At 45.3% G+C, this 25,154-nt stretch overlaps 1 protein-coding gene across 1 annotated transcript in view; it reads right to left on the reverse strand.

Annotated features, from left to right (window-relative positions):
* The window catches only part of LOC129817174 (fibronectin type III domain-containing protein 1-like), a 90,730-nt gene that overhangs the window by 61,182 nt on the left and 4,394 nt on the right, over positions 1-25,154 (reverse strand). Inside the window, exons 2-6 of the mRNA XM_055872156.1 lie at positions 15,832-16,026; positions 12,808-12,894; positions 10,444-10,512; positions 1,254-1,541; positions 1,000-1,098 (exon numbers count right to left, since the gene is read on the reverse strand). Of these exons, the coding sequence (XP_055728131.1) occupies positions 1,000-1,098; positions 1,254-1,541; positions 10,444-10,512; positions 12,808-12,894; positions 15,832-16,026 (738 nt within the window). The remainder of the gene's footprint in view (positions 1-999; positions 1,099-1,253; positions 1,542-10,443; positions 10,513-12,807; positions 12,895-15,831; positions 16,027-25,154) is intronic.

Raw genomic sequence — 25,154 nt, forward strand, 5'->3', positions numbered from 1 at the left:
TTGCTGTGGGACCTTACTGTATATAGACAGGTGTGTGTCTTTCCAAATCATGTCCAATCAATTGAAATTACTTCAGGTGGACTCCAGTCAAGTTGTAGAAACATCTCAAGGATGATCCGTGGAAACAGGATGTAGCTGAGAAATTTCGAGTGTCATAGCAAAGGGTCTGAATAATTATATAAATAACGTATTTCTGTTTTCAATTTTTTTATACATTTGCTAACATTTCTACAAACCTGTTTTTGCAATGTCATTATGGGTTTTTGTGTATAGACTGCTGAGGATATTTATTTATTTAATCCACTTATAATAAGGCTGTAATGTAACAACCTTTTGAAAAACTCAAGGGGTATGAATACTTTCCGAAGGGACTCTATCATATTGAGAATTGACCAAAAAATATGAGGTGTGTTTTTACATTGCTACTGTATATTCCCAGCCAGTCGAGCGGTTGACACGGTTTAAAACTCTAAAACGTGTGGCGTGAGTGTTGTCTGAAGATGAGTTCCTCGCTACTGGGCATAGTTATGCTGTAACGGCTTTCGTTGGTGGAAGGAGAGGAGGACCAAAATGCAGCGTGGTACGTATCCATAATATAATTTAATCGAGAATGAATACAAAAGAACAAGAGAATAAATGAAAACCGAAACAGTACCATATGGTGCAAACACTAACACAGGAAACAATCACCCACAAAACACAATAGAAAACAGGCTACCTAAATGTGGCTCCCAATCAGAGACAACGACTGACACCTGCCTCTGATTGAGAACCATACTAGGCCAAACACATAGAAATATAAATACAGAACAAAACATACAAAAACAACATAGAATGCCCACCCCAACTCACGCCTCGACCAAACTAAAATAAAGACATAAAATAGGAAAAGGAAGGTCAGAACGTGACATTTGCGTGATTTTAATGGCTTCTAAGGATGTTATAAAGGCTCGTAAATATAAGCTCATAAGGTGGTCATAAGGTGGTAATAAGGCCTACCTGGGGGAGTTTTTTTGGTGAGGGTGGCCCTGTTGCTTGGCACGCTCCGCCCCGTGGCTCTCTTTGCCTGCAGTGATACCACATAGATGGACTCAGACGCTACGAATAGAGGGACATACCAGACACATAGGCCAGCGTTTACACACTAGGACACATTATGGATGGACACACTACACACACTCTACATACTGTTCACACCAGAATATTCTAAATGAGGAGCAAACTCGGTGTGAGAGAGATCCAGGCGCTCTTACCTAGTTTGGGGTTGTGTCTGTTTCTCTGGTCAGCCTGTGGCTGGGTGTGGTGGTGGTGGTGGTGGTGTTGGGACCTCTGGTCCAGCAGGGGTGTCCCTGCCCTGGCCCTATCTGGCTGACGAGGGCCGGAGGATGATTGGGGGGGTCTCTGGATCCGCTGCCCCCTGGAGGAGGTCAGGCCTGACGGGTGCACCACCCCATCAACCACTGATCCTCTTCCTGTGCTCACAGGGATCCTGACAGGGGAGTTAGCCCTGGGCCACATGTCTGGAGTAGGAGATGGACGAGCTGGAAGAGAGAGAAAAATATAGCATGGTTCACCTGACCCTGATAAGACCATAAGGTACAGTATCTCAGGTTGACATGCTGAGATAACTGTGTGAGGTTAAAAAAGTAGTACCAAGTCTTAAGAAAATATATTTTCACTTCTATGAGTTTTCCATCTCATAATTATGTTTTGAAATGTTTCAAATGAAATGGAGAACTCAGGGAAACTCCCCATATGTCCTACTTTGCCAAAAGCCTTTCCTCTCCAATAATCTAAACACGTTAAAGTTTCTGAGACACTATAATCATGGGAGATGTCACAACGTGGACACAGACAGGGACCAGGGACCACGTAGTCCCCCAATGCTCCCACTTCCTGCTTCTTACTTCCTGGTGTAATCACATGATGTCTGTCTCCAGCCTGGACAGCCATCTCCGACAGACAGGCAGACAATCCCCCCATCCGTTTTCACCTCCCCTCCCTTGCTTTGCTGGCTTGCCGAGTGATAGCACGGACAACATAATGAAAAACATTTCCCTGCCTTCTCCTCATCTCTCATCCCTCTGTCTCTTATAATCATTATCATATGAAAGGCTCTCTGTCTTCTTTCCCTCAGCGTAAATGTATTCCTATGCAGCAGTGGTTAATACAGTCCTGACAAGTCAGACAGAGTAGATGTGGGCATAAGATAGGGTCAGTCAGTGGACTTGCATGAATTATTACTTGCTGGATCAGTGAGGGAGAGATGAGAAGAGGAGAAGTGAATCAAATAAGAGGTAATAGGAGTTGGGATTAAAGGAGGATAGGACAAGAGGTCCTGACACGACAAAGTCTGTATGTCAGAGGGTTTGCTGACCTGGAGAGATCTCTCTCATTCTCTCTCTTCTTCTCTCTCCTTTATCTCCTAGCCCTCCCTGCTCTATTCACCTTTCCACTCTCTTTTCCTCCTTGGCCCTGGCAGCACAGCTAAGTGGAGCTCTGTCTGGCACTATGCAAGTTTACTACACACAAAAAAGATATTTGGATCTGATTAATTCCATTTTTGTGAGTAGTTACAGCTAATGAAAACATATTATTTTTACATGAAAATATTAATACAGATCTACTTAATTAAATTGTGTTATTGAAACACAACTTAATTGAGAAATAACCATTAGAAATTGACAAGATGTATCCAGGTAATCATGTTTCAAATCAATTAGAACAAGTTCCTCCCAAATTAAACAAGTGTGTCAATTCTAGTTCTTTGAGTTGCATTCGTCCTAACTACTAAATAAAAAAGCACTTCTTTACATTCAAACGTTTTATTTACAATTTACAATGGTATAGTGGCCATTTCAGTAGGGCGCTTTGTGTTCCCATCTGTTTCTTGTTCATCCGCCAGCTAAACAACTGTCACACCAGCCTTCGCTCAGGTGTTTGGCATCGCCGGCCTTCTAGCTGCTACCGAACCTGCTGCTGGCAAACGCCCTTCACTCATCAACTCCGGACTTGTCTCGTCCTCATTACGCACACCTGGTTCCAATCCCCACTCTATCACTGTATAAAACTCCCTCTGTCATTTGTATTTGTCGGTCCTGAATACTTTATTATTTAGCACTTTGGGTTTCGTCCCGCTTTAACATATTAGTGCTTTAATAAACTCAGTAGTTCTAAACCTGCGACTGCTTCCTTCCTACTCCTCTCTACACTTGTGACAGAATGACCGACCCAACAGAACAGAAAGCAGCAGGACATCCCAACCTCTCCGCTATAGGAGCGAATACCACGACTCGTGCCTGGAGCACCTCGGGACTGCCATGGACTAGGTGCTCCGGACCATAAGCCAGCTGCAGGCTACACCACCAACTTCCCAGCCGCCCCGGTCAATCCAGCCACCCCACCACCATCTACATCACCTGGTCTGATCAGCAACGTCCTCCTACCCCTCCCGGAGCGGTTTGACGGCACCCCAGCTCACTGTAGGGGGTTTCTCCTGCAGTGTGACCTCCACTTTTTCCGTCATGCCGGGACAGCCCCGGAGAGGGCCAAGGTGGCCTTGGTGATCTCGATGCTGACAGGCAGGGCTCTGGAGTGGGTGCACGTTGTCTGGGAGAGGGACGGTCCAGAAGTGCAGTCATATGAGCGCTTCACTCAACTCTTCCGTGATGTTTTTGACCACCCTACAGAGGGCCGAGAGGGAGGTGAGCATCTCCTCCTTCTACGCCAGGGGTCCAGGACAGCGTCTGAGTACACTCTGGATTTCCGGACGGTGGCTGCGTCCACTGGCTGGAACGACCAGGCCCTGTTGACGGTTTTTCACAGCGGGCTACAGGCAGACATCCAGACCGAGCTGGCTCGTCGCGATGAGGACCTCATGCTGGATCAGCTCATCGCCATTGCCATCTGCCTGGATAATCTTCTGCGTGCCCGTCAGCGCCCATCCCGGGGATTCGGGTCTCTCCCAGGAACCTCCAGCGAGCCAATGGAGGTGGGCACAACGCACCTTCCCCCAGAGGAACGTCAACGCCACCGTCAACAGGGTCTCTGCTCCTACTGTGGGGAGTCGGACCACCCCTGGAACACCTGTCCTAGAAAAAGAACCAGACGAGGAAGCGACAGGCCGAGGAACGCTCCTACACCTTCCCAAGTAGGCGTGGATGTGGCTAGCTCCTCTCTGTCTCCCCAGCCCGTCCTCCTTCCTGACACTTTCCCGGACTAACCTGGCCCTCCACTGAGTCTTGCCCTAGTGGACTCTGGGTTCTGCAGGAAATTTCCTAGACCGGTCTGTGGCCTCATTCTTATGCATTCCTCTTGTCTTCTTGTCCCTCCTCAACCCCCTATCCCAGTCCATGCCCTAAACAACCGTCCCCTAGGAACAAGACTGGTGTGCCAGACCACGATTCCCATTTCCATAACAGTTGCTCACAACCACCATGAACGCATCACTTTCCTCATCTTAGACTCTCCTGCACACACCGTAGTTTTAGGTTTCCCCTGGTTACAGTTGCATAACCCCAGGATATGGGGGATCGTGGGGGATCGTGAGTTGCTGGCCGTCAAGAAGACGCTGAATACATGGCGGCACTGTCTGGAGGGTGCTCAACACCCATTCCTTGTTTGGACGGACCACCGGAACCTCGAGTATATTCGAGCAGCGGCTGAACCCGTATCAGGCCAGGTGGGCCCTATTCTTCGCCAGGTTTGACTTTACCCTCTCCTACCGGCCAGAATCTAAGAACATCAAGGCAGATGCGTTGTCCCGGGTGCATGACACAGAGGATCGGAGGGAGAAAGTGACACCTATTATTCCTCTGTCCCGCATTGTGGCTCACCTGCCCACTGTCCTGAATGGCGTACCTACATGCCCTGTAATATGCGGGACCGTCTCCTCGCCTGGGCACACACAGTACCTGTGTCGGGGCACCCAGGTATAGCCCGTACTATCGACTGTCTGGTGGCCCACCTTGGCCCAGAACATCCGGGTTTGCGTATCTACCTGCTCCACCTACACACAAAGCAAGACACCGAGACACCTCCACCTATGGCAAACTCCACATGCTGCCGGTTCCACAACGACCCTGGTCCCATCTGGACATTGTCACAGACCTTCCCCCCTCTGAGGGACACACCACAATCCTTGTCGTTTTGGACCGGTTCTCCAAAGCCTGTCGTTTGATTCCTTACAGACTCCCTCTGCCTACCCAAGGACGTCAGAGGACAAAAATCTGTTAATCACTTGAGGAACTAAATTTAAACTTGTGCAATACCCTAGATGCAGTTGCACCCCTAAAAACTAAAAACATTTTCAGAAGAAACTAGGTTCCCTGGTATACAGAAAATACTCGAGCTCTGAAGCAAGCTTCCAGAAAATTGGAACGGAAATGGCGCCACATCAAACTGGAAGTCTTCCGACTAGCTTGGAAAGACAGTACCGTGCAGTATCGAAAAGCCCTCACTGCTGGAAAATAAGAACAATCCGAAATGTATTTTTGATACTGTCGCAAAGCTAACTAAAAAGCAGCATTCCCCAAGAGAGGATGGCTTTCACTTCAGCAGTAATAAATTCATGAACAGCTTTGAGGAAATGATCATGATCATTAGAAAGGAAATTATGGACTCCTCTTTAAACCTGCGTATTCCTACAAAGTTCAGTTGTCCTGAGTCTGCACAACTCTGCCAGGACCTAGGATCAAGGGAGACACTCAAGTGTTTGAGTACTATATTAATGATGAAAATAATCATGGCATCTAAACCTTCAAGCTGCATACTGGACCCTATTCCAACTAAACTACTGAAAGAGCTGCTTCCTGTGCTTGGCCCTCCTATGTTGAACATAATAAACGGCTCTCTATCCACCAGGTGTGTACCAAACTCACTAAAAGTGGCAGTAATAAAGCCTCTCTTGAAAAAGCCAAACCTTGACCCAGAAAATATATAAAACTATCGGCCTATATCGAATCTCCCATTCCTCTCAAAAACGTTTGAAAAAGTTGTTGCGCAGCAACTCACTGCTTTCCTGAAGATAAACAATGTATACGAAATGCTTCAGTCTGGTTTTAGACTCCATCATAGCACTGAGACTGCACTTGTGAAGGTGGTAAATTACATTTTAATGGCGTCAGATCGAGGCTCTGCATCTGTCCTCGTGCTCCTAGACCTTAGTGCTGCTTTTGATACCATCGATCACCACATTCTTTTGGAGAGATTGGAAACCCAAATTGGTCTACACGGACAAGTTCTGGCCTGGTTTAGATCTTATCTGTCGGACAGATATCAGTTTGTCTCCTTGAATGGTTTGTCCTCTGACAAATCAACTGTAAATTTCGGTGTTCCTCAAGGTTCCGTTTTGAGACCACTATTGTTTTCACTATATATTTTACCTCTTGGGGATGTCATTCGAAAACATAATGTTAACCTGTTGGGGATGGGGGCGCTGTTTAGACTATTTATGCTAATGTGGCTAATTTTTTAAACGGCTTCCCACAAAATCCTTGATCGTACAATATGCATATTATTATTATTATTGGATAGAAAACAGTCTATAGTTTCTATAGGAGTTGAAATTTTGTCTCTAAGTGGAACAGAGCCCATTCTACAGCAATTTCCCTGACATGGAGTCAGATTTGAGAAACGTTGGCCACTTTTCTGAAGTCATTTAAAAGGGCACTGTCGTTGCTATGACTATACGGACACTTCTTACGTCTTCCCCTGGATGCCTTTACGTGATGACGATTCCAACGGGCTCGATTGCTCGTTCACAGGCCCTACAAATGAAAAAAACCTTTAGCTAGCAAGTCTTTTCTTGCTGCGTAACGCGCGTGGAAGACACCGACCCTCTCCTGTTCCAAGCGTTAGTTTAGCCTGTTATATTTCTCCGGTCATCTTTTCACTCGTTATAGGAGTTACAAACATCACAAAGTAGTTAATTTAAAGCGTTTTATAGCAATTTATATCCGTTTAGTGCGATTTTGGGACATTTATTTTTGCAACGATGTGAAAAGTTGGGCACGCTTTTCAGTTCATCCCGAACGTAGTTGACATTTCCACATGGCAAGAGGACAGCTTTCCACCAAAAGACGATTTCTCCCAAGAAAGGATCCTTTGCCCAAGATACTGATGGAAGAACAGCTCAAGGTAGGACATTTTTATTATGATAAATCGTGTTTCTGTCGAAACATTTTAGTGGCTTAGGACGCCATGTTTTTTGACGTAGCTTCGCTTGGCGCAAACTGTATTGAAAAGTAAGGATAAATTAAAAAATGTAATAACGCAATTGTATTAAGAATTAAATTGTCTATCAATCCCTGTCCACCCTATATTTTTTAGTCACGTTTATGAGTATTTATGTATAAGAGTAGATCACTGTCTAAGTGGCGCAAGGACGTTTTCTTTACCAGCTTGTCTACATTTCACATTGTCTAACCATGATTTTGGTGGCTAAATATAAACATTTTCGATCAAACTGTATATGCATGTTGTAATGTGATGTTACAGGAGTGTCATCGGAAGAATTCTGAGAAGGTTAGTGAAAAAATTAATATCTTTTGGCGATGTTGACTTTTATCGCTCACTTTGGCTAGAATCAATGCTGGGCTGCTAATTGCTATGTGCTAAGCTAATATAACGATTTATTGTGTTTTCGCTGTAAGACACTTAGAAAATCTGAAATATTGTCTGTATTCACAGGATCTGTGTCTTTCGATTCGTGTATGCTGTGTATTTTTACGAAATGTTTGATGATTAGTAGTTAGGTAAACACGTTGCTCATTGTAATTATTCTAGTCCATTTGTGATGGTGGGTGCAATTGTAAACTATGCCATATACCTGAAATATGCACTTTTTTCTAACAAAACCTATCCCATACCATAAATATGTTATCAGACTGTCATCTAATGAGTTTTTTTGTTGGTTAGGGGCTATAAATATCTTAGTTTAGCCGAATTGGTGATGGCTACTGGTGTTGGTGGACAAATAAAAGATGGTGGATTATGCTAATGTGTTTTTAGGTAATAGATGTACATCTTTACATATTGTGTCTTCCCTGTAAAACATTTTAAAAATCGGAAATGTTGACTGGATTCATAAGATCTGTGTCTTTCATTAGCTGTATTGGACTTTAATGTGTGAAAGTTAAATATTTTAAAAAAATATTTTTTTTGAATTTCGCGGCACTGGTTTTTCAGTGGGGGGGGGGGGGGTGTGCCGCTAGCGCCACGCTGATCCTAGACAGGTTAACTTTCACTCGACAACCACTGTGATTATTATTATTTGACCATGCTGGTCATTTATGAACATTTGAACATCTTGGCCATGTTCTGCTATAATCTCCACCCGGCACAGCCAGAAGAGGACTGGCCACCCCTCATAATCTGGTTCCTCTCTAGGTTTCTTTCTAGGTTTGGGCCTTTCTAGGGAGTTTTTCCTAGCCACCGTGCTTCTACAGCTGCATTGCTTGCTGTTTGGGGTTTTAGGCTGGATTTCTGTACAGCACTTTGAGATATCAGCTGATGTAAGAAGGGCTATATAAATACATTTCATTTGATTTGATTCCTCTGCTAGGTCTCCCTCCGGCCATGCAGACAATGGAGGCTCTCTTCTCTCACGTCTTCCAGCACTACGGGATCCCGGCGGACATTGTGTCTGACCGTGGTCCTCAGTTCACCTCCTGTGTCTGAAAGGCCTTCATGGAACGACTGGGGGTCACGGTCAGCCTCACTTCTGGGTACCGTCCCCAATCAAATTGGCAAGTGGAAAGAGTAAATCAGGAACTGGGTAGGTACCTTTGTAGATACTGTCAGGATCGGCCAGGGGAGTGGGCTGTGTTTCTGCCTTGGGCAGAAAACACACAAAACTCCCTCCATCACTCCTCCACTAACATCAAACTCTTTCAGTGTGTTCTAGGCTAATCTGGTGCACATCAAGTTCCAGCAAGTAAGTAAATTCTACAAGAGACATTTTAAGTGATAATGTGATAATGCCCTCGAAGTTGGTGTTTGGAGGACATGTTGGCACATTGTTGTTAGGCCCGAAAAGAAGTCGAAGGCCGGAATCCGTACCAATATATCCTTCAAACACCGGCTTCGAGGACATTATCACTTTTATACAAAGGGTTACCAACATATTCAAAAAATGATTAACATATTTCCGTTAACTTATTTTGATTCATTTCTTCATACTATTTCATCCATCCACAAGATATAGTCACGTAAGGTTGCTACCCAGCCGCCTGATCGTTTCGGTTGCAAGAGATGCGACCCGGGCATTCAGTCTTTATGTTCTGTATCTATGGACGCGAACCAGTCGTTCATTCTAAATGTTCCATTGTCCTACTGGCTGGCAACGTTCTTATCCCTTGCCTGCTAGCTAGCCAACTACAGCTAACTTACAGTCAGGTCAAACAGTGCAGCCAGAATAACAGCAACAGTAGCTGCATTTGCGTTTGTTTTTTAGTGACATTTATTTGGACACATCCATAACAATAAGCTAATGATACGCAATTTCGCCTGGCGTGGAAAATTGTGCTCTCTTGTTCAGAGTAGCTAGCCAACAACACAGCTAACATAATCACTTTGTACATAATCACTAAACCTGGAAAGACAGCAAACTAGCTGCACTTCGTTTAATTTGACCTGTTTTCTATTGATAGTTATTTCTGTACAGTACCAGTCAAAAGTTTCGACACACCTACTCATTCAAGGGTTTGTCTTTATTTTTACTATTGTCTACATTGTAGAATAATAGTGAAGACATCAAAACTATGAAACAACACATATGGAATCATGCAGTAACCAAAAAAGTATAAAAAATGTGAGATTCTTCAAATTAGCCACCCTTTTCTTTGCAACTACGCCTAGAAGGTCAGCATCCCGGAGTCGCCTCTTCACTGTTGGAGCATTGAAACGAGTAATCCTATCTTGTCTACTTCTATATCTCTCTCTGCACCACTCTGTCTGTCTGTACATAGAGAGAAAGCGCTCCTGCAGAGAGCAGACTAAGAGATGTCCCAATTTGGTTTCAACCAGCTGATTTTTCGTTCCTTTTATCTGTCCGTCTGTCTCTCTTTCGCTCTCTCTATCTCTCTCGAAAGTGGTCCTGCGCATAATTTGGCTTGGGCTACAGCCTGCAGATGTCTGGAGCATCGACTCAACAATCGTCCGATCGCCAGATATCAGCCTCTGTGTTTCCTGAAGCCTGGGGATTCAATGTGCTACGGGCCAGGCCAGGACAGACATACCATTGGTTCGGTTAGATAGACCCACTGGGCTGTTTCTTTGTCTACCAGAGTCATAACATTAGGATTGATCATCACAGAGAAGGGATATATTTTTAACTCTGCGATGCCAGCTGCAATTTTACACTTGCCTTTGTAATGGAACTGCTTAGGATTGTTTAACTTCTAAGACTAAAATGCGAAGGAACAACATCCATTTTGGTGTTACCTGGAGAGGATGCGTTGACAGGTGCTCCGCCCACCACTGCAAAGCCGTCCAGTTTGACCCATTCACCACCTGGGGAACAGGTAATCAAACACAGGTAAACCACAGGGTCAACATTGAACAAGTAAACATCCATACAAGTACTGTAGACTTCACACAGGTCGAACAAATACAGGTGAGCTAAAGGAAAGAAGGTCCTTCATATAATGAATTGAAATGCCTTTACTTGTATGGCATGTTCAATGGAAGCAAAGTTGAAAAACTCTGATGCGTTTCGGCTACATGGCCTTCATCAGGGAGTGCAAAGATGTGATAAAATATGCTTTCTATTAGTGCTGGAAAGTATGATGCTATTGTTACAGACATTTCAGTCAAGTTGTCACACTGTCTCGCTCTCTCTCTGTTTCTCCCCATCTCCATCTCACTCCTGTCTCGCTCTCTAACTCTCCCTCTCTCTCTGTCTCTCTTCCTCTCCATCCGTAAGTGATATTATGGACATGTTGCTATAATAGAGCGCTAAGTCTGGCCAGACACATTAATGATGCAGAAGCAATGTGGTGTTATTTACGATGATTAATGCTGCTGGCATGCTGTGGGAACAGATCGATTTGCAAGGAGCACATCGTCTCACACACGCGCGCGTGTGCACGTGCGCACACACACAAGTGTTTGCACTGATTTATGGTGAATGGTGTTGGATAGACCGCTGGGACCACAACACGACACACACACACACACACACACACACATCCAGACATACACTACCGTTCAAAAGTTTGGGGTCACTTAGAAATGTCCTTGTTTTTGAAAGAAAAGCAAATTTTTTGTCCATTAAAATAACATAAAATTGATCAGAAATACAGTGTAGACATTGCTAATGTTGTAAATGGCTATTGTCGCTGGAAACGGCTGATTTTTTATGGAATATCTACATAGGCGTATTGAGGCCCATTATCAGCAAACATCACTCCTGTGTTCCAATGGCACGTTGTTTTAGCTAATACAAGTTTATCATTTTAAAAGGATAATTGATCATTAGAAAATCCTTTTGCAATTATCTTAGCACAGCTGAAAATTGTTTTTCTGATTAAAGAAGCAAAAAAACTGGCCTTCTTTAGACTAGTTGAGTATCTGGAGCATCAGCATTTGTGGGTTCGATTACAGGCTCAAAATGGCCAGAAACAGAGTACTTTCTTCTGAAACTCGTCAGTCTATTCTTGTTCTGAGAAATGAAGGCTATTCCATGCGAGAAATTGCCAAGAAACTGAAGATCTCGTACAACGCTGTGTACTACTCCCTTCACGGAACAGAGCAAACTGGCTCTGACCAGAATATTAAGAGGAGTGGGAGGCCCCGGTACACAACTGAGCAAGAGGACAAGTACATTAGAGTGTCTAGTTTGAGAAATAGACACCTCACAAGTCCTCAACTGGCAGCTTCATTAAATAGTACCAGTGAAGAGGCAACTCCGGGATGCTGGCCTTCTGGGCAGAGTTCCCCCGTCCAGTGTCTGTGTTCTTTTGCCCATCTTAATATTTTTTTTTTATTGGCCAGTTTTTATTTGCCCTTTTTGAGATATTGCGTTTTCTTTGCATCTCCTCTTTCTATTCTGATACTCAACTAGTCTAAAGAAGGCCAGTTTAATTGCATCTTTAATCAGCACAACAGTTTTCAGCTGTAACTGTAGCTCATTTACAACATGAACAATGTCTACACTTTATTTTTGATCAATTTGATGTTCTTTTAATGGACAGACAGACAGACAGAGACAGACAGACAGACAGAGACAGACAGAGACAGACAGACAGACAGACAGACAGACAGACAGACAGACAGACAGACAGACAGACAGACAGACAGACAGACAGACAGACAGACAGACAGACAGACAGACAGAGATTGACCACAACACAGGGGTTTGGGTTATTGGACCGAGGCTGAGTTTGGAAGTGGAAAACTAGGGTTGGCTGCTGATGAAGTATAGCCCTGTGATGCCAAGCGCCGAGCTCAGAGGAAAATGAAATAATGACAAAAGCAGGCTTGGTAGGTTTTATACTGCAGCAACTGCTGCTGCCTGTGTGTATAAAAACTTAATGTCTTGAATTGGGTTTTATAAGGTGATATTAAGAATAACCAGAGAAACCCGTAAAGCCCTAAAAATAATGCCCAGTAAAAATCTAAAATAACTATGCTGATGTTGCCTCTCAGTGCTTATGTTTCAGTTGGGGTTTGTTGTGACTGTAAATGCACTGTTAGCCCAAAGTACACGTTTAACTACATGCGTTGAAATGCATCTCCCATCTTCTGGTTTACAGTGGAACACATACTGCTCGCACGCACACGCGCACGCACGCACACACACCTCACCTCCTGGCGTCTCTGCTCTGTACACAGGTTTGCTTATCCCCTCCTTGTTCTCGGCACTCATCTTGAGAAAGTGCAGAACTCCGGGCTCTGAAACACACTCCGTAGTTTAGTCACATGCTCTCTCTCTCTCTCTCTCTCTCTCTCTCTCTCTCTCTCTCTCTCTCTCTCTCTCTCTCTCTCTCTCTCTCTCTCTCTCTCTCTCTCTCTCTCTCTCTCTCTCTCCTCTCTCTCTCTCTCTCTCTCTCTCTCTCTCTCTCTCTCTCTCTCTCTCTCTCTCTCTCTCTCTCTCTCTCTCTCTCTCTCTCTCTCTCTCTCTCTCTCTCTCTCTCTCTCTCTCTCTCTCTCTCTCTCTCTCTCTCTCTCTCTCTCTCTCTCTCTCTCTCTCTCTCTCTCTCTCTCTCTCTCTCAACAATTACCAAGTGTCAAAATAACCATACATTCAACAATAACAATAAGCATACAGTAGAGTACATGTGCAGGTTGATTGGTTTGTCAGACACTATCCCTCAACTTATGCCAGGCAGCAATGTAGTGCGCTGCCAACCCACAGCTCTCTGCGTCCTCCCCCAACAGGACACCTTGAATAAGGGTTTCAAATTTGGGGAAATGACACTCTCTAATTGTTTTATATTTTTGACATTTTGTCAGGAAATGCAGCTCCGTCTCAGGTTCTGCTGTTGTGCAGTGGTTGCACAGCCTTTCCTCTACAGGAGCCAGGGAGCCAGGTTTTCCTGTGTCTACCCTTCTCAATGGCAAGGCTGTGCTCACTGAGGCTGTACTTTGTCAAGGTTTTTCTAAGGTTTTGATCAGTAACCATGGTCAAATATTTAGCCACAGTGTACTGTCGATTTAGGGCCAGATAGCACTGCATTTTGCTTTGTGTTTGTGCTTGTGTTTCCCACTAAGCAATATAGTTTTGTTTTGAATGTGTTGTAATTTGGTTTATCCTGATGATGTTCTGGTCCTGAGGCTTCAGTGTGTTAGTAGAACAGGTTTGTGAACTATTTTCTTTGCTCAGCTCATGACATTGCAGGGCTTGGTAGTGATATGAGAGGGGGTCACTGTATTTTAGATGTTTCCAAAACTTAATTTCTCTTTTTTGAGTTTTTATTATTAGTGGATATTGGCCTAATTCTGCCCTGCATGCATTGTTTGTAGTTTTCCTCTGGACATGTAGGATAATCTTACAGAACTCTGCATGCAGGGTTTTCGATAGGGTGTTTGTCCCATTTGATGAAATCTTGTTTTGCAAGTGGACCCAACACCTCGCTGCCTTAAAGTGCAATTGGTTCAATGACATATTCAATTAGTTTTAGCCAAATTTTAATAGGTATTCCCATTTGAATTTGCTTTTTAATGGCGTAGAATGCCCTGCGTGCTTTCTCTCTCAGTTCATTCAATGCCTCATTAAGGTGTCCAGTTGAGCTTATTTTTAAACCTAAGTAATTGTAGTGTGTGCAGTACTCTATATATTTTGTACCAATTGAGAACTTTGGTCTAATTCCCTGAGATCTGGATCTTCTCTGGAAAATCATTATTTTAGTATTTTTGGGGTTTACTCCAAGGCCCCGGTCTGGCAGTACTGCTCTAGCAGATCCAGGCTCTGCTGTAGGCCATGTGCTGTGGGTGACAGCAGGCATAGGTCATCTGCGAAGAGTAGGCATTTAGGGGCTGAGGATTTTTCTAGAATAGCGGCCAATTCCTTGATTTAAATACTGAAGAGTGGAGGGCTCAGATTACAACCCTGACGAAGGCCCCGCCCCTGGTTAAAGAATTATGTTATTTTCTTGCCAATTTTAATGCTGCACGTATTGCCAGTATACATTGGTTTAATTATGTCATATGTTTTACCCCCTAGACCACTTTCAATAACTTTGTAGAACAGTCCTGTATGCCAAATAGAATCAAATGCTTTTTGGAAGTCGATAAAGCAAGCGTATATTTTGGTATTATTTTGGTGGACATGTTTATCTATCAGGGTGTGTAGGGTGTAAATATGATCAGTTGTGCGATGTTTTGGTATAAATCCAATTTGGCTTTTACTCAAGACATTGTGCTTATTAAGGAAGTTTAGAACTTTTACATTTATAATACTACAGAAAACCTTCCCCGGGTTACTGTTCACACAAATGCCTCTGTAATTGTTAGGGTCAAATTTGTGTCACGTTCCTGACCTGTTTTCTGTTGTTTTTGTATGTGTTTAGTTGGTCAGGGCGTGAGTTGGGGTGGGCATTCTATGTTATGTGTTTCTATCTTGGGTCAAATGTGTTGCCTGATATGGTTCTCAATTAGAGGCAGGTGTTTCACGTTTCCTCTGATTGAGAACCATATTAAGGTAGGCTGTTCTCACTGTTTGTTTGTGGGTGATTGTTGCTGTGTCTGTGTTTTGTTGCACCACACGGTACTGTCTCGTTCGTTCATTCGTTTTTCCGGTTCGTGCGTTCTTCGTGATATTGTAGTTCTCATGTTCAGGTCTGTTTAACGTCATTTGTTGTTTTGAAAATTGTTCAAGTGTCTTTCGTGTCAGTGTTTGTCTTGTCTAATTAAATCATCATGTATTTATCACCCGCTGCGTCTTGGTCCACTCTCTCCCCGAAAGACGAACGTTACAATTTGTCTGTTTTTAAAGATTGGGGTTATGAGTCCTTGATTCCAGATGTCAGGGAAATAACCTACACTCAGGATCAAATTAAACTGTTTTAATATAGCCAATTGACATTTTGCACTAGTGAGTTTGAGAATCTCATTTAGGATGCCATCAGGTCCGCATGCTTTTTTAAATTTGAGAGCCTGAAGTTTCTTATAGAGCTCCTGGTCAGTAATTGGGGAGTCCAATGGATTTTGATTGTCCTTTCTCTCTCTCCCTCTCCCTCTCCCTCTCTCTCTCCCTCACACCTTAACTTTCTTATTCCTCTCTTTCTTTATCTCTCCCACTCTCTCCTTCTTTCCCACTTTCTCTTTCTACATCTTTCCCACTCCCACTTCCTCACTCTCTCCCTTCCCACTCTCTCTGTCATCTCTTACCTACATCCTCCAGTACCTCGGACCGTCTGTCCTTGTCCACCTTGATGAAGCGGAGTGTCCTCATGGACTTGCCATAGCCAATGGTGTAGCGGTCCACCGGCCGACCGTCCAGCTCGTTGGGAGGTTCCCAGCTTACCCTCAGGCCCTTGTCCACCAACGTCAGCTGCACGTTCCGCGGCCGCAGGGGCTTGTCGGCTAACACACACCACACACACACACACACACACACACACAAACATCACAAAAACATAAAATCTTCAGTAAATGAAAGCATTATAGAATACTAAATGTTGGTAAATATTCCAAAGAATGAGGGGGAGGGGCTGATCAATGAAATTAAAACCAGATGAGGAATGGTGAGAGTGAGGGCTATTTGTCTGTCTTCTTTTTGTCTGCATTTATTGCAAACAAAGCAAAGCAAATACCAGTATAACACATTTTTTTTTTAACAAAATACATGCGGAAAGATAACATTTGAGATCTCTTCATGTACCCTTTCCTTTGATGCCATTGAAAATGCACGTGTTATTGAGACGACAGCAGAATCCAACATCAGACCGAGCAAATGCAATAAAGCATTTAGTGGAGTATTAACACATGAATATAAAACTCCCAATCTAACTCGTGTGAACGGCGCGTGCGAGCGTGCAGTTGATAAATCTCCAGCAGTCGATAATGATTCGGCATTGACAACACTCCAGCTGTGACGCCCACACAGAAGACCACATAACTGAATTCATGACAATCACAAACAACGCCTGTAAGGAGTCTATCGTTTGCTCGGATAACACAACTTCAGCTGATTCTTATCTTCTGTAATGCCAAAAGACAATTATTACACATAGTCAAAGGGATGCACAGGAGTCGTGGTTACACTATTTAAGTATCTGCTAGGTGAATATGAAAAATTGATGAAGTCCTGAACTGTGTGAAGAAAATCCCCGTCTGATGCCCATGATCAGTGTGCAACCTCTCCAACAGTCTACAGGGTGCCTTCCTCTATCACGCTCACTAACTGTCTGTAGAAGTCTCCGGCAGTAGTTTCCAGGTGTCAATCCAGTCAGAATCCTCCTCGCTCATCATTTCCAAATGGAAATCATCCCGAAACAGTTTGTGGAAGCCACTAGTAACTCCTGTCAATCATACTGCAGTAAGCAGGCTCTCCCAACTCTTTATTGGACTGATCTGTTTTCTCTGCCTTCCTCTATATAGCGCTTCTCATCACTATGTCTGCTTACTGTATGACGCAACCACTCTGGCGCCTAGCCCAGGAACACAGCCAAACACAATAACTGGAGATACTGTTAGTGTGTGTGTGTGTGTGTGTGTGTGTGTGTGTGTGTGTGTGTGTGTGTGTGTGTGTGTGTGTGTGTGTGTGTGTGTGTGTGTGTGTGTCTAATAATAAACCATTTATGAAGGAAGAAAGTTGACTTTGAGGCTAATATCATCATTTAGACAGTCTGGCTGAAGTCAAAGAGGTTGCAGTGTAACTGTGGTATATTTATATTATATTTACGTTGTTTAATAGTGTCATACTAATTTGGCTTTTGTTGTTTTTCCCCCCAAGAAAACCCTAAGATACTGTGCATGTGTGTTGGGTGTGATAGTTGCGATAGTTTGACTATGTAAGGAATGAGGATGTAAGAGCTGTCGCTCTCCTCATCCTCAGATGAGGTGAGGAGAGAAGGATCTTCTGACCAAAATGCGGAGTCTGGGAAATATGCCATCTTTATTATAAATTACAATGATGCAGATGGCAACACGAAAACTAAACAAAACACTTTCAAACTACAAAATAACAAAACGACGTAGAACGAAAACCTGAACATAAACTTACATAACTGAAACGTAAACTCACGAACAGGCAACAGACGACATCGAAACAAAACGAACAGCCAAACAGTCCCGTTTGTGAATATACATCGATAACGACACGAAGACATCACAGGAGACAATCACCCACAAACACACAGTGATAATGCCCTACCTAAATATGACTCTTGATTAGAGGAAAATGCAAACCACCTGCCTCTAATCAAGAGCCATACCAGGCACACCGAAACCAACATAGAAACAGATAACATAGACTGCCCACCCAAAACACATGCCCTGACCATAAACACATAAAAAACAACATAAAACAGGTCAGGACTGTTACAGTACCCCCCCCTCAAGATGCGCACGCCGGGCGCACAAGCACAAAGTCCAGGGGAGGGTCCGGGTGGGCAGTTGACCACGGTGGTGGTTCCGGCTCAGGACGCTGTCCCCATACCACCATAGTCACTCCCCTCTTCTTTCTACCCCTTCTAATGCCCACCCTAACACTACCTTCCCCTAAATAAACAGCTAGCACCAGGACAAGGGGCAGCACCGGGACAAGGGGTAGCACCGGGACAAGGGGCAGCACCAGAACAAGGGGCAGCACCAGGATAAGGACCATCACTGGGACAAGGGGCAGCACCGGGACAAGGGGCAGCACCGGGACAAGGGGCAGCACCGGGACAAGGGGCAGCACCGGGACAAGGGGCAGCACCGGGACAAGGGGCAGCACCGGGACAAGGGGCAGCACCGGGACAAGGGGCAACACCGGGACAAGGGGCAGATCCCGGCTGAAGGACTCTGGCAGGTCCTGTTTGGACGGCTCTGGCAGGTCCATGCTGGCTGACGGCTCTCTACGCTCATGGCAGGCTGACGGCTCTTGACGCTCATGGCAGGCTGACGGCTCTCGACGCTCATGGCAGGCTGACGGCTCTCGACGCTCATGGCAGGCTGACGGCTCTCGACGCTCATGGCAGGCTGACGGCTCTCGACGCTCATGGCAGGCTGACGGCTCTCGACGCTCATGGCGCTCTGACGGCTCTGGCTGCTCATGGCTCTCTGACGGCTCTGGCTGCTCATGGCTCACTGACGGCTCTGGCTGCTCATGGCTCTTTGACGGCTCTGGCTGCTCATGGCTCTTTGACGGCTCTGGCTGCTCATGGCTCTCTGACGGCTCTGGCTGCTCATGGCTCGCTGGCGGCTCTGGCAGATCCTGTCTGGTTGGCGGCTCTGGCAGATCCTGTCTGGTTGGCGGCTCTGGCAGATCCTGTCTGGTTGGCGGCTCTGGCAGATCCTGTCTGGTTGGCGGCTCTGGCAGATCCTGTCTGGTTGGCGGCTCTGGCAGATCCTGTCTGGCTGACGGCTCTAGCGGCTCCTGTCTGGCTGACGGCTCTAGCGGCTCCTGTCTGGCGGATGGCTCTGTAGGCTCATGGCAGACGGGCGGCTTTGCAGGCTCATGGCAGACGGGCGGCTTTGCAGGCTCATGGCAGACGGATGGCTCAGACGGCGCTGGGGAGACGGATGGCTCAGATGGCGCTGGAGAGACGGATGGCTCAGATGGCGCTGGGGAGACGGATGGCTCAGATGGCGCTGGGGAGACGGATGGCTCAGATGGCGCTGGGGAGACGGATGGCTCAGATGGCGCTGGGGAGACAGATAGCTCTGTAGGGAGGAGAAGGAGAGACAGCCTGGTGCGTGGTCTAGGCACCGGCTGCGCTGGAGAGGAGGAAACAGCAGGAGAGAGAACCCGGAGAGACAGCCTGGTACGGGGGGCTGCCACCGGAGGACTGGTACATGGAGGTGGCACCGGATATACCGGACCGTGAAGGAGGACACGTGCTCTTGAGCACCGAGCCTCCCCAACCCTACCAGGTTGAATGAACCCCGTAGCCCTGCCAGTGCGGCGAGGTGGAATAGCCCGCACTGGGCTATGCAGGCGAACCGGGGACACCACCTGTAAGGCTGGTGCCATGTACACCGGCCCGAGGAGACGTACTGGAGACCAGCTACGTTGGGCCGGCTTCATGGCACCCGGCTCGATGCCCAACCTAGCCCTCCCAGTGCGGCAAGGTGGAATAGCCCGCACTGGGCTAAGCACGCGTACTGGGGACACCGTGCGCTTTACCGCATAACACGGTGTCTTACCAGTACGACGCCTTCTACCTCCACGGTAAGCACGGGGAGTTGGCTCGGGTATCCTACCCGGCTTTGCCACACTCCTCGTGTGCCCCCCCCCCAAGAAATTTTTGGGTCTTACTCACGGGCTCCCAACCGCGTCGTCGCGCTGCCTCCTCATACCAGCGCTCCTGGGCTGTGGCTGCCCTCTTCTCCTCCTTAGGACGGCGATATTCCCCTGGTTGAGCCCAAGGTCCTCTACCGTCCAATATCTCCTCCCAAGTCCAGAAATCCTTATTGCTCCGTCGAGCATTCCCATACCGCTTGGTCTCTGTATTTTGGTGGGTGATTCTGTAAGAGCTGTCGCTCTCCTCATCCTCAGATGAGGTGAGGAGAGAAGGATCTTCTGACCAAAATGCGGAGTCTGGGAAATATGCCATCTTTATTATAAATTACAATGATGCAGATGGCAACACGAAAACTAAACAAAACACTTTCAAACTACAAAATAACAAAACGACGTAGAACGAAAACCTGAACATAAACTTACATAACTGAAACGTAAACTCACGAACAGGCAACAGACGACATCGAAACAAAACGAACAGCCAAACAGTCCCGTTTGTGAATATACATCGATAACGACACGAAGACATCACAGGAGACAATCACCCACAAACACACAGTGATAATGCCCTACCTAAATATGACTCTTGATTAGAGGAAAATGCAAACCACCTGCCTCTAATCAAGAGCCATACCAGGCACACCGAAACCAACATAGAAACAGATAACATAGACTGCCCACCCAAAACACATGCCCTGACCATAAACACATAAAAAACAACATAAAACAGGTCAGGACTGTTACAGAGGATAGTTTTAGTGTTGTGTAAGGGGACATGTGTGAAAGTGTGTGTGTGTGTGTCCCTGGTTTTTTGGAAAGTGTGTGTGTGTGTGTTTGTATGCAACAGAGCAAGCAGCATGTGCAGCATTAAGCCCTAAGGTGAAGTCGTAGCAACGTCCAAAAATTGTCTTAGAAACCCTCTGGGTCATGCACCTGCGCTTCTCTGCAGATCTGATTTCTACTGCCTACCAACGCCTTTTTCCCCACAAGAGACACACACACATTCACACACTAACCCTCATACAACTCTCCACAAATTCAGCAAACCAGTGAAACCATGGCCCAATATACTCATTCCTTCACATAATCAACACACCAACCCCAAACCATCATGACATCATGGTTCTCTGTAACCAGCACAGGGTATGAGTAGACTACACTGCAATGCTACCTACTCACCAAGAGGAATGCGAATCCTGTGAATTAGGAGTTCACACTTTCTCTTTTTACACACGCATTCTGTCCAACACACACACTCTCTACACACACACTCTCTCTCTCTCTATTCTCTCTGTGACGGATGTTCACTAGCCCAGGTGCTACCTGTTTAACCAAACATAACCGCGCCCAGAGATGACATCCTGAGGTGAGACCCATCAGCGGCAGGGTTGATGGACACCTGAGTGACAGGTGAGAGAGCCTGGGTCGGCCCCACGTCAGGTGATCAAACGCGCTTGCAGTCGACACGCTGGAAGGTATTAGCTACATGTTTTCGCTCCCTGTCTGTCAGTCTGTCTCAATCGATGTTTCTCTCTACCCGGACTTTCCCCCTGTGTTACAGTACAAACCCAAAGCTTAAATCGGAGATCTGCCAATCCTGTAGAAGTGCTCCTGTAGAATTCCTCTTGGTGAGGTGGAATGGAGAAATTCTTGTGGCTTGTGAGGACACGAATCCCTCTTTTCCCCTTCTGCCTTTCTCTAACTTGAATCTCTCTCTGTCTCTCTGTCACCCAACCAGTGACCTCCTGTCGACTCTGTTCAATAGCCTGGTCCCTCCCCAGAACTCCTCTTATTTTGTTCATCACAATGCTACTGTAGTGTCATACTTGGCGAGGCTTTTGGGGATTTTAGGCCTTTTCTGCTTTTACTAAGTGCTTATTGTAAGAAATGAATAGCCCTCAGTACTGTGTGGAAGTCTGGAGGAGTAAAAGATGAAGGGGGAGCAGTGGACAAGAAAAGGACAAAACCACAACAAACAGCATCTACGTTTAATTGGATGACCTCACTCACTGAGCATGCATGTCTGGGAGAAAGAGTGAGAGTGAGAGAGCCGGAGAGAGAGGGAATAGAGAAAGTGAGTAAAGACAGGAATTAGAAATAAGGAAGTCAGACAAAGAGGGTTCAGAAAGATTTAATGGGAAACGGAGAGAGATAGAGAGAGGCGATAGGGGAGAAAGGGTAAGGGAGAAGAGAGGGCTATTGTAACGTGGCAGCTAAATCAGATCAACAGGGATTAGCTGGCTAATCTTCTCCAAAACTCCAGCCTTTTGAATTTTTTCACTCAGGCCTTTTTTTCCCTCTGGTGTGCAACAGGTACTCTCACAGCAAGTGTGAGCGTGGCTCCCAAATTTATTTCACAAACCGTGCGCTCTAGGCACTTCTAAAACATCTGTACTCTCTGTGGATCGGAAATCTCTGTCTGCCTGTGCTATCTCCATTTTACACTTCACCTGCTAACATGGAATGGAGAGTGATAAATGAGACCCCAGTGAGACACAAGGTCACCTGCCTCTGCCCCTCAACCTGCTCAGGGAGAACTTCCTATCTGACCGATCAAAGTGCTGGATCATTGGTCAGTCTGCCAAGTGGTTTGGCTTCAACGTGTCTTGTTGTTGTCGTCATCGTTTTAGCATATTTTACACCTCCCTGTCACACTGAATAACCCTCCCACTGGGCACAGACGTCAATTCAACGTCTATCCTACGTTGATTCAACGCGATTTAATTTGACACGGCGTGGGAACAGCGTTGATTCAACCTGTGTGTGCCCAATGGGCTTCTACTGACAAGAATGATGGTTAGGTGATGTGCTCAGGGAGGTCTTTTGAGATGGATATTCCATGCCTCTGTCCACCCCGATGTTCATCATTCCAATTAGTTAGAAGCATGTGTTTACCTATTCTCCTATCCCTATGGTAACAGAGGAAACTGAGAGACACCTGTTTCCAGTGGCGAACCATGGCTATTGGACCTAGGCCTTCAGTGGGTAAAAAAAATCTTCCAACACGTCGTACCAAACTCAAAACAGAAAAATAACATAGCATCACTTAATGTGCCCGACTGAATCTAACAGACCTGAGGCTAAGCCACGCTTCATGCTGCCACTCACACAGACATAGCAACAGCAACTGCTGACACAGCCTAACGCCATCACTATCCCACTATCACCAAAAGCGACAACAGTGACACATCAAAGGATGTGAGTGTAACAGGCGTGTGATGCTGAAAGGACAGTGTCCGTAATACGGACAGCTCTTTGGTCTTGGCCATAGTGGAGTTTGGAATGTGACTGTTTGAGGTTGTGGACAGGTGTCTTTTATACTGATAACAAGTTCAAACAGGTGCCATTAATACAGGTAACGAGTGGAGGACAGAGGAGCCTCTTAAAGAAGAAGTTACAGGTCTGTGAGAGCCAGAAATCTTGCTTGTTTGTAGGTGACCAAATACTTATTTTCCACCATAATTTGCAAATAAATTCATTAAAAATCCTACAATGTGATTTTCAGAATTTTTTTCTTCTCATTTTGTCTGTCATAGGTGAAGTGTACCTATAATGAAAATTACAGGCCTCTCTCATCTTTTTAAGTGGGAGAACATGCACAATTGGTGGCTGACTAAATACTTTTTTTGCCCCACTGTATCAACCAATAAGCATCCAGGATCCAAACAACCTGTTTTATAATGATCATTTGAAACTTAAGTTCTTGTTGAAAGTTCATCTTGAAAAGGGCAAAACTAACAAATTAGCAACAACATCCTCTTCGATAACACCTGCTGCAGCCGCTACATGCTTTTAACTAACCTACAACAAAGTAGTTATTTAGACCGTGGGAAAACTACTGCTCACTATTGCGCAATGACTTGTCGGCCTTAGAGAAGGCAGAAGTTTCCATACGTTTTTGTAAAAATTGTCCCACCCATTACAAGTCTAAATGTGATTGGTTGATTCCACTGTCACTCCAAAATTCTGCCATAATCAGGGTTGGGTTCAATTAATTTTAATTCAAGTAATTGTATAAAGTAACCCAAATTCTAATTCCAATTCCACATTTTCCTAATTGGAAAGGGAAAGAGAATTGGAATTTGACTGTAATGTAAATGGAATTGACCCCAACCCTGGCGCTAATACAGGTGAATGGCAGATGCCTTCTATTTAGCTTCTGAGGGCCTAGCCAATGGCTGAATTAGGTAGCTAGATTTGTCTCCCCCGAGACAACCAAAAATAAATCCTGATTGGATTTATGTGTTGTCTTATCCCTTTCCATCACAAACGGAAGAGATTAAATCAGAATTTTGTTGAAAATAATCATATAAGGGGCCTCATGAGTGGCGCAGCACTCCATTACAGTGCTTGAGGTGTCACTACAGACCCGGGTTCGATCCCAGGCAGCCGGCCGCGACCGGGAGACCAATGAGGTGGCGCTCAATTGGCCCAGCGTCTTCTGGGTTAGGGGAGGGTTTGGCCGGCCGGGATGTCCCATCGCGCTCTAGCGACTCCCTGTGGCGGGCCGGGCGCATGCACGCCTTCCTCGGTTGTCAGTTGTACGGCGTTTCCTCCGACACATTGGTGCGACTGGCTTCCTGATTAAGCAAGAAGTGTGTCAAGAAGCAGTGCGGCTAGGCAGGGTTGTGTTTCGGAGGACGCACGGCTCTCAACTTTTTCCTCTCCCGAGTCCGTACGGGAGTTGCAGCAATGGGACAAGACTGTAACTACCAATTGGATATCACGAAAAAAAGGGTAAAAAAAAAAGTCAAATACCATTGAAATATTTTTGAAAAGAGGAAATAGAAATGAAATGTATATTTTAATACTAAAACAATGATTTGATCAACTCCTTAGGGATTATCTGAAGACATAGAAGGCCCTCACCTCTTACACCGGTGGTGAGGATATTTTGGAGGGGAGCGCGCTCTGATACAGAGGAGCTAGTCTTCACAGCACGCACAACAAGACCCGTGGACACGATAATAAGTGGCAGGTATCGGATTTTAAACCTAACACTAATCTTAACATTAACCACACAGCTAACCTTATGCCTGACCCTAACCTTAAATGAACCTTAAATTAAGATCAAAAATCACATTTTTGTTTTCATGGATTTTTACAGTGCTTTCAGAAAGTATTCACACTCCTTGACTTTTTTTCACTGGCCTACACACAATACCCCATAATGTCAAAGTAGAATTATGTTATTTTTATTTTATTTTTTATATTTTTTATAAATGAATTAAAAATAAAAAGTATTCAACCCCTTTGTTATGTC

The sequence above is a fragment of the Salvelinus fontinalis genome, chromosome 20 (genome assembly GCF_029448725.1).
Source record: "Salvelinus fontinalis isolate EN_2023a chromosome 20, ASM2944872v1, whole genome shotgun sequence".
Taxonomy (NCBI): domain Eukaryota; kingdom Metazoa; phylum Chordata; class Actinopteri; order Salmoniformes; family Salmonidae; genus Salvelinus; species Salvelinus fontinalis.